Here is a 10719-nt window from a genome sequence, read left to right as displayed (position 1 = left end):
TTATCTGTTGTGTACCCTGGCTTTTTGTAATGAACATGTAATGCTTTGTAGTCAAGCTTTTCAGAGGATTGCTGTTGTCATCTTTCCTCTCTGTAAAAGCCCCTCTGCTCCCGACACTTTAATTGCACAGTTGCCGAAACGAGGCACTGCAGAGTGTTAATGTGTGAGTCTGAGCGACAACACACTCCTCTCTTCACAGAGCTTTTGCCCTTGATCGTGAATGTAACAGAGCACGTACCTTAAAAATAACTGGAGATTCAAGGGGAATCGCTACACTTATCCTCTTGCATAAGGTTTGTTGACACAGGGATCCTTAAACACTAACTCATATTCTTTCACTGGGAATAATAAGCACCGCAATTAGTGAACTAGTTAATAACTGCGTGGTTGGGGAGGACAGCAGAGGCATTTCTGCGTATGTGGAAGCGGAGTGTTCAGTGTCCACATGGTCTAAAGCAGACAAAAAAAAAAAAAAAAAAAAAGGCTTGAAATCCTCCCTGCAGCCTCCCTTCTTGCGAGCTGCCCCTCCGGCTTCTCCAAGACGAGGCGGCAGGATGTTTTTATTCCCTACGGGGCCATTCTCCCTCGCCTTCTCCCGGGAGCCGGGCACAGCCGGCAGCCCCGGGGGAGCGGAGTTTGGGGGCGAGGGCTGGCGGAGCTGATGTCAGCGCCGGGCGGCGGGAGCGATTGGGCTGCGGGAGACTTTGCAGCAGCAAATCCGCCCCCCTCGCCCCCCCCCCACCCCCGCACCAGCGGCTTCAAAGCGGCCGGTGCCCGGCAACTCGCAGAGGTGCAAAAAGTGGGCGCGGGGCCGGCAGAGCCGCGGCGGCGCCCCCGGGCATCGCCCCGGCCGGGCCCGGCACGTCGGGGCGGAGGCGCGACCCCTGAGCGGCGGCAGCGCCGAGCGGAGCCCGGGCACAGCCCCGGCACAGCCCCGCCGGCCCGACCCACCGCCCTATAAAAGCCGCCTCCAGAACGAGCTGAAACTCCGCGGGAGGAGAGCACGTTGGCGCGGTGCTGTTTGCTGAGGTACCGGCATGACATCCGTCCTGGGCAGCGGCAGGGCGTCGGGAGGGCCGAGCGGGCAGCTGAGATGCAAGTCCAAGAGAAGGAGGAGGAGGAGATCAAAGAGGAAAGGTAAGAGAGATGTAATTTTCTTGTTGCTTTCTTTTCCCACTCTGTCCGCCTGCCATCTGCACAGCATCGGCTGCTCGCAGCTCTATTGTCAGCGCTCTCCGGCGCCAGCCCTGCGCTGCCCCGACGGCCGCGGCGGGCCGGGCGGTGCCTTGCTCGGGGCCAGCCGGGGACGGTAGCGGCCGCCCTGGCCCCGCGGCCGGGCACAGCTCGCCGCCGTCCCTGCGCTGTGCCGGCCCGAGGCCGAACCCACGGGGGTGCGGCGGGGGGGGCTCGGCAGGCCCCGTCCGGGGCAGTGCAGGGCTGGTGCAGCGGGGCCGTCCCGGAGCTCCGGCCTGTCCCGGCCGGGCGCGGTGCCCGCCGCTCCCGCCGCGGCCCGGAGCCCGCCCGAGCCCGCGGGCAGCAGGTGCCGCTGCCCGGGCGGAGCGCGGCGCGGAGCCCCTGGGGCTGTGGCGCCCTCCAAACTACCGCTTGTCTCCTTTTCTAGACGAGGTCCACCAAGTTTTTCTGTCTCGATGCTATTCCCCGTCCGTAAGCGAGCCCCGGTTCGGAAGGCGCTAACTGCCGTAAGCAGGAAAAGTGAAGCTACAGGATGTCATTGCGAACAGGGAATATGCCCTAGATAACAGCTCTTCGCAAGGCTGTCTTGCTTTCTCCTGTAGAGGGGATGACACACTACCGCTTGATTTTTGATCTTTTGCCTGAAAAAGACGAAGTTAACAGACTGTGAGCACTTTAAAGTAAAATAAACTGATACGAGGAGCAGAGTGCCAGAGATGCCCTGCTGCAAGGCATTCAGCTGCAGAGATGTGAAGTCCGAGTGTTTATCCAAGCAGTAAATATAATGTAATTATGTACTCTGTGTGGTACTCACACAAGTTTTACTCACCTAGCACTTAAGCTGATGCTTTGGATATACTGTTTCTCTTTCAGATTCTAGAGAACCTGATTTATAGGTGCCATTAGCTAAGTGTCTCTTAATTATTGATTATGTTGAAGTTAGTAAGTGCAGTATTTGATAACTTTTTAGGAAGATGTCGAAAGCAGCTTTTGTATAGTAGCTGTTAAAACCGGGCCAAATGCTAGATGCAAGGCTGTGTCATTTGACTGTCATTTGTCACTATTTTTACTTTCATCTCTTGACTCTGTATTCAAAATCATAGTAACAAATAGTGACCTGCACACAAGTAGAAACAACAGACGTGCAGATATATCAGGACTTCAAGTAGGTGTGCAACCTCAACTTGTTACTCTGGGTTTTTAGCAGGTTATAACACCTGGTGACAGAGGCTGCCTTTCACTTGGCATTACAGAATAAATTTTAAAACTCTCAGAAAGGAGCACCTGCGTACTCAGTGCCCTTTACATTTCTCTGTAATTAAGTTGTACTCTGCAGACTTTTTTATGTGATTTGTTCTAGAAAAACTATTTTTCTATGGAATTGCACACTTAGCCTAGCTTTAGTGACCTGTACTTGGCCAGGAGAAAAGAGTAAACCATTAATCTATGCAGTGGAGAAAAGGTACTTGGTTTAATTTTGTTTTTAAGAGCAGACGAAAGTTAGGGTCTTTCAATAAGACTTTTCTGATGCATCCTTTTTTGCTTTGTTTTGCCAAAACAAGGTGGAAATTGAATGTGTTAAAATAAACAAACATGAAAACTTGCTCAACAATAGCTTGGTAGCTGACAGCTATTTGCAGAATGCACAGCTGGAGGTGGATTGTATTCTAGAAAGTGCTTAACTGGCCAATATCAATAGGATGTGCACTTGAAGTGTTAATTTTTATGCTTCCAAATGTGATATTTGTAACCACTTTTCAAATAATGTAGTTGGTTAGTATACTAATTACAGATTTGTATTTTGGTTTTCCTTTCTTTGTAATCACAGTATACATTCAAAAAAATACACATTGCTATGAAATCATGCTGGCCAAAAAAAAATCCTGTAACTTAAAGCATGCCCTGTATAAAATCCTGTGTGGATTTTACTATTATGATGCTTTATTTTTATTTAGTGACCATCTTTTTTTCTTTTAATTAATGGTATCGCATAAGGACGTGTTATTTAACAAACAGACTATTCAGGAAACTAGTAAAGAAAATGTTTATTAGGTTATTAAATTACTATTTTTTTTAATGAGAATTATTGTCAGCTACACTGTTTTTCAGGTTTGATCTGTTTAATAGATTGTGAGAGTCTTTGCAAAGAGTTAGACCAAAGACACTTGCTTTGAACTATTCTCCAGTAGGTATCTTGTTGTTTATAGCAGGAATGTTTTTAGTAGCCACTTTAAAGTGTGTAACTACACACAAATGTTTACACATCCATACACAGGGATACCTATGAACACGAGGAGGCAAAAAAAATCGCTACAGTCTTAAATTTAAATTGGGTATTAGACAAAGAAAGGAAATGAATTTATTTGTCACATCCCCAGTCTTTAAGGAAATGGACTCAACAAATTATTTATACAATTTACTATATTTTATTACACATGTTACTTAGAACTGTGCTTAAAACGAGGTTGAGACATTGCCTAATAGAATATCTAGGAATGTAAAGCAGCAGAAACAGTTACTATTCTCTATTTAGCAGTGTTGCTTATCTCTCCTGTTTTACTTTCCATGTTTTCAGTCATCTTTTTGCTCTGGTTAGTGTGAATTATAAATTTGTGTGTGTGGGTATAGCACTTCACTCCATACCTGGATGCTCTGTTTTAGGAGTTTCTTGGGGGCAGAAAGCAAGTTCAAGCAAGGAAAGCAAACAGCATTCTCTGAATATCTGAATTTCCTGGTGCATTTGGCCTAAAAAAAAAAAACAACAAACAACAAAACACATGCAGTAAGAGTCAGAGAGCAAATATCCATATATGCAAATCAAGCACTGATGAGTGTAGGACACTGAAAATCATTCCTGTGTACAATATTATTGTCCAGTAATTAATTTGCATGCATCTTTTTTTTGTGCTTATGAAATCCAGCAACCCTTTCAGTAAGAAGGTCCTGCCTTAACAATAATTGTCTATGCAGTGAAAATCATATTGCAAACCTAGACTTAGAGTGGTTTTATTCAGTTTTACACTCTGTGCAGAATGTGTGTTAAAAAGTTAAAATGTGGATACTTAGACCTATTTTTTAAATTATTATAGGTAGAAATATTTTCATTGTGATTTAAAACACTATGATAACTCTCAGTGGGAAGTAAATATCTTAATTTTTCAAAGATCTAATTAAAAATAAATATGGATGCTTGACAGTTTATCTGCATACTGATTTCATGTGGCAGCAGTAGTGGATATTTTATATTTCTCTCTATTTGCTTGGTTTTGAGTTGTTGGGGTTTTTTTTTTTTTTAATTGGTGTGTATAAAATGACCAGAGGAGAGAAAATTATGCCTATTGATTTAGAGAAACCTGTTTAAAATTTTTAGGGGTTTATAGGCGGTTACAGTGTTTGCGGGTTCTTGTGTTTTCTCAGGCCTCTGGAATATGGCAGAGCTCAGCATAGCTTGTGCCCATTTCATAGCCTGTGGTATAGATTTTGAAAAGAAGGCTTGTTTTCCCAGATAAGTCATTACAAGTAGACCAAACAAAAGCAGAGTTGCCGTTTTCTGATAATACTAAAAAGGCCACACTTCAGCAGCCTCCAGCAACTTCGTAGCAATCAACACACCGAAAGTAAGTATGAAATAGGGGATCGGATAGATAACCCTTCTGAGTTATTTTCCAGTCTAAGACAACAATTAAGACCCCTTATTTGCAATGCCATTTATAGGGCTACTGAGTGAAGTTAATTACTGGAAGCAGGAGGGCATCAGGTATCCCTGATGTGGTAGAAAGCCATGGCCAGAGTCACTGCTGATACAATGGGGCATGAAATAAAAGTTGACAGAATAAACTAAATAAGGGCAGCAAGTGGGTGAGAGAGGCAAGATGATTGTGAAATGAAATTCCATGAAAAATTAATGAAATAGAAAGATTGTGCTGAAAGATGAAGGGAGGAAACCAGCTTGGTTCTTCATCATCCTGCAATGGCAAAGTAATAAATGAGCGTGTTTCATCTTGGCGAGGTTCAGGGACACAACTCCTTCCCCACAAAAGGATTGTGTTGTGCTTCACGACGTGTTCCGCTTATCTCGTGCCCTGACAGCTCGAGAGGAAGGGAATGGATTTGGTGATAAAATTAAATTGATTAAACCTTTATCCATCATCTAATTTGGTAGCTTTCTTTTTTCTTTTCTTTTTTACTATTACCTCCAATTTCTAGTGATCCGTGTAATGACAGCAATTTGAGATAGCATCAAGGACATTAGCTACGATGACTGAACTTAAATTTAGAATAAAAATATGGGATTCATGAGTCCATATCTAAATAGCAGACGATTAGGTTATAGCAGAGTTGTAACTTCCTAGCAACAGCATGTAATTGTGAGGACAATAGAATGGTGTATTTTACTTTCAAAGAGAACAGCATGTAATTGTGAGGACAATAGAATGGTGTATTTTACTTTCAAAGAGAACAAAATACTTCAACTTTATCTTGAAGTATTAATTATGTAAGTAGAAAAAGCACTGGTATGAATATTGACCACATCTTACGTGAGCAATAATGTATATTGTAATTTTTACCTTTCTGACCACAGATATGTCAGAGGTTTTGCTTCCCTCAGTGGCAATACACAGGCATATAAAGCTAGTGGCAAGGAATCCTACTGTTGGAAATCACTTCATATTGCTTAAAATTTTGTAGGTTCTCCTTGGTGACTTGTGTAGGAAAATTCTCCCAAAAGGTGAGAGCTTTGCTTACAAGTTCCACTTGGGAAAATACTTAAAGGCAGCCCCTTCTGAAGTGATAACCTAAAATGGAAAATGCTGCACTAAAAATTAAAGGTTAGATGAAATTGCTTTGTGAAGTACCAAGTTACTAAAGTCTGTGGAAACTGTTTTCTTAGGCTCCTTTAATGCCTTATAGGTTAGTAGTCTCAAAAAAGCGAACATGAGGGTATCTGTCTGATCTCTGTTAATTGTACTACTTTTGAATTACTGCTGGCCAATATTGTACAGGTTTTGCAAGTAGTAATGAACGTGAATTGATCCCTGTGTTTACAGCTAACTATCTCTACAGCCTTTCAGGCAGTTTACCGTTTTTTCCTTGTAAGTGATTAGTTATCCAGACAAAAAAGGCTGATATGCATCAGCAGATAGATCATTCTCAAGGCATCTGTGATGAACTTGACGTCTGCTGTGTGAACCAGCTTGTTTTGCCTGCAAATTATGCAAGTTTCAACAGTAAAACGAAGCGCTTACCTTTCTGCTGTGGCTGACCTTTGTTCCCTGCTGTATGAATTTGAAACGAAGCAGCCAACCCGGAGGAGTTTTAACAGCATATTGTGATATATAACATATTAAAAAGACTGCTGTGTTAACTGGCGGAAGCAGCTTGTCAACCCATACTAATAGCAACCCTCCCCGAGTCATAAAATAGCCAAATTTAATGCCTTAACAGAAAGCATGAAATGGATGGAGTTATTGTCGTTCAATCAGTCTCAAATTTCTTGCTTCTTACAGCAGATTTGAAATATGAGGATGTAGTTTTGGACCCTGAATTAACAATATGCACTCTAGACTAAGGACTGGACATTGCCAAGGCTGGTTTAATGAAAATCTCTGCTAAGCAAAGTGTGATAGCAAGGGAAGCACAGAGCAGGGCACAGTGCGTAAAGAGCAGGGCGGCTAATATTGAAGATATTACCGTGACATTAATGAATGAAAGGTGTATTTTCACTAGGTATATTCTATTTCGTTCTGGCTGTTCTAGCTCCCAAATGTGTACTAGAAATAGTGAGGTTTCAGAGATATATAGCAAAAAGGATTAGAGATGTGTAAAATTTTGGTAGAAGAAAATTGATAAGATTTATATTGTTTACTTTGGAGACAAACATAAGAAAAGATACAGTAAAATCATATTAAAGAAGAATGATTTTAAAGAAGGTAAACAGGCTACTATAATTTATTCCTGATTTTTTTATTTACTGAGACAGAGGCCTTTAAGGAAGGAAAATTTCAGCATTTTAAATAGGAGTGGAAGGACTTTTTCTGTTGAGACTGTACATAGCTGGCCTGGGAATTTTGTTCATTCAAGGTACGGAAAAACAAAACTTATTTGTAGGGAGTTTGAGGTATTTGATTAGCTCAGCTGAGACTCATGCTACTAAGTTTGATGCTCAATTCAGTGACTGTAGGCTTTGGCTTTGGGTAGGATACATTAAGAAGGATTTCATTTTTTTAATATGAGATATGAATCCTCTTTTCCAGGAAATTATCTGACTCCTGACTTGCTTGGATTAGGTGGAAAGGTGATTTGTAGGCAGTTTAATCGCTCCTGCTCACTGTGAGGCTTTTTGCACTCTGGCGTTTCCCCAGCGGAGGCCGTGGCGTGGCAGCGGTTCAGGAGGCGCCTTCGCGCTCGGCTTCGCGGCAGTGGCGATGCACATCCCTCTGCCCTGTGCTCCCAAAACCAGCAGCACAGCTGGGAGGGAGACAGGCACATTTCCCCGGAATTTTTCTGACAGCTTTTTAAGTCGCCTTCCTCTCTGTTCCCACTCAGCACCCTTTGTGATGTATGTAAAAATAGACCAAAATTGAGACTGATTCCTGGGCTCTTACTTTGATTCTGTACTGAGGTTAGGATGATTACAATAAAATTAATTCACCCCACCCATTTCTTCTTCTCCTGAAAAAAGAAACAAAAGAAATGAAAGGGGGTGAAAACAAATTTTACAAACACAAGATGATTTGTTAAGCAGAAAAACCCCACAGGTACTGGCATGACTGCCAGTGCATTGTCATCAGATGAATATTGTGTCATAGGGGATTACCTCTGCAAGCTAATCTGTGGTTTTGAAAGTGTTTTTGTGCTTGGTTCGGATTTGGTCTCAGTGCTAAACCAACTACTGAGTCTGATTTTGGAGCTGTGCCACTTGTGAGTGCTGTTGCTGAAACCTGCTCTATGTGCTGGTGGCATTTTTTGTGTGAGTCTGGAATGAGGAACGAGCAATAAGTAGATCTCAGCAAAATACTTTGTGCTAAAGTGTGACTTTTTTCCCCCCATTTTTTGTTCCTTGCAAGAGAAATGGTGCTCAGAATTATTAATAAAATCACCTTTCTCCAAATGCTAATGAAACATCAGTGTGAAGACTCAAAGCTGCTGGGAAGTGTGGGAAGAAATAAGTAGAATTTGACAGATATTTTATCTCCATCTTCTTAGGGATTTACACACAACTGATTTTATGCAATTGCTTGTTTTTTGCCCCTTCTCAGAGACTGTGAAATGGCTATTTACTCCTCAAATAGTGGGATTTAACAAATGTAAAATGATGGCTTTCAAGCCAACTCTAATAATGTGTTACCTTTGTATAAGGCCTAATTCTGCTGCCCCTACTCAGAGTAAAATTGAAATTGAAACTTCTCAGTATCAGTCAGGGTTGCAGAACTGTGTTTCTATGTACATATGCGTTTGTGCCTTAATATATAGCTACATATAAACATTTTTGTGTGAAATATAGTTGTCTAGCTGTATGAAGTGAATGACTGTAATAAACTCCAGGTTATATGAGACAAAGGGTCTTAAAGCCTGTAGAGTTCAAATTATATGAAGAGTTTTTATATTCCATTCAAGTATTTTGTTTAGTGATGTAAAAATAAAATCCTCTTACGTAATTTGTGTTTATTCACATTCATCCATCCAGACTGTAGGCGTTTGTAATTTTAAAAACGTATGTATAAAATTTCTCATACTATTTGTGTGTGATCTTTCTCTATGCTATAACAGTCGTCATATAGACAAATCACAAAGGCACAACTGCAGAAGGATTATGATTTTTTTGTTGTTGTTGTTTTTAGAGTGAGAAATAAAAAGTGAAAGACACTTCTTATAACCCAGACTTTTTAGAATATTCCTGTGTTTCATTTGTGTAGGTATGTTTTTTGAGTAGTTGAGTAATTCAGCATGGTGAAGTCAGGTGTGTATGCAGGAATCCATAATACTCATATCAGGAAACCTCAAACCTTAACCAAAAAGGTGGGTTTGTTGTTACGTTTCTTTGTGTGCTGATCTTTCTCCAGCTGAATCCTACAGAAGCAGAAGCCAACTTAGCTGGTGCTCTACATTGCATCCATGCCAGCAGCCCTGCCGCAAACCACCAGACAAAATGCCCAGGGCTTCCTGAACAAAACTTACCCAAAATTAACTTTCATTAGCTGATTTCCAGGTTATAATTTCCCTTCTTCTTGTCAATCATGCATTGCTATTTACATGGCCATATAAATGGGGATTTTGGGAAGCAGGCTGCAGTGGTCGGCAGTGCCTCATTGTTGAGCAGCGCAGTAATTAAAGTGGGGCTCAGCTCTTGCTGCTTGTGGATTTAGGAGTTTAAAAGAAACAGTACAAAAAGGGAATGTTCTTTAATATCACTGACAGCAGGTTTCTTCCACTTGCAACAGCTTCAAAGATTATTGATTGACCTGTGTTTATCATTTATTTATGCTAAAGCATCTGATGCGTGTCTGTTGTAAAATCTGTTGTTTCTAAAATCAAGATACTTGACTTGTTTGCAATTCATGTTTATAATGATCAGTTTTTACAGTTGTGTAACAGAGAATTGCTTTAACTGGTGCTGTGCCTACAAAGAGGACTTTTTGTGCCTTTAACTGGAATCCATAATCACAAGACATTTGATGCTGTGGTTTTTTGGTGGGGTTTTGTTTTTTTGTTTTTTTTTTTAGTAAAACTGTTTGACTGTACAAATTCTTTAAATTTTCTATACAAGAAGAAGGAAAATACAAGAGTGTTCAAGAATAAATGTGAAGCATTTCAGTCAAAAGCTATCTTTCTAGGTTAACTTGTACCCTCTTATATTCTTTTTTTAAAAGACTTTATCTCTGCATTAATTTTGTTTTAAAAAAAAAAAAAAAAAGAGAGATCTTTGAAATCTTTTCATGTTGCACAAAGAGTAAACTGCAGGGTAAAAATGGGCAATAAGTTACTAACAGGACCAGTTACCAGAAGATGGTTATTAGGTGTCAAAAAACCCCTGGGAATTTAAAAATATATACAGTTTTTGAGTAGTCAGAAATGAAATAGTCTTTTGCAGTTAGAAGTCTGGTTTGTAACAGAAGTAGTTTAACAGAACAGTGCTTTATAGATTGGTTAACCCAGGCACATTTTTAAGCAAGTGATACATTCTGCTTAAATGTGGTAAGAAGCCATAGACAAAGATGTTTTGTCAGATTTTCCTGAAGGCTAACGCTGAATTCCTTATTAAATTTGTGCTTTTATGATGTAAGGCACATTGGACTATTTTTCCCTGACAGTGGTAAGATCATCCTTCTCTTCAGCTAGTTCCAGCTCATCCCAGACAGCAAGGATTCTTATTGCCCAGAGTTAATAAAAATGCATCAGTGTAATCATGCTAGGTACACTCTCAAACTACTTATGGAAAGTTATTAACTCTCACAGGCAGACAGGCCAAATTCACCCCTTTTACGGGAGGTAAACTGAGTCAGAGCAGTTAATCTCTTGCAGAAT

General features: G+C 41.0%; 1 protein-coding gene across 1 annotated transcript in view; it reads left to right on the top strand.

Moving 5' to 3' along the window:
• Positions 1 to 938: 938 nt before the first annotated feature.
• ADARB2 (adenosine deaminase RNA specific B2 (inactive)) overlaps positions 939 to 10719 on the top strand; it is a 307953-nt gene continuing 298172 nt past the window's right edge. Inside the window, exon 1 of the mRNA XM_059840017.1 lies at positions 939 to 1137. Coding sequence (XP_059696000.1) covers positions 1038 to 1137 — 100 coding nt within the window. The 5' untranslated portion in view covers positions 939 to 1037. The remainder of the gene's footprint in view (positions 1138 to 10719) is intronic.

Source organism: Haemorhous mexicanus, chromosome 1, assembly GCF_027477595.1.
Source record: "Haemorhous mexicanus isolate bHaeMex1 chromosome 1, bHaeMex1.pri, whole genome shotgun sequence".
Lineage (NCBI taxonomy): Eukaryota > Metazoa > Chordata > Aves > Passeriformes > Fringillidae > Haemorhous > Haemorhous mexicanus.
This window is presented reverse-complemented; position numbering and strand designations above follow the sequence as displayed.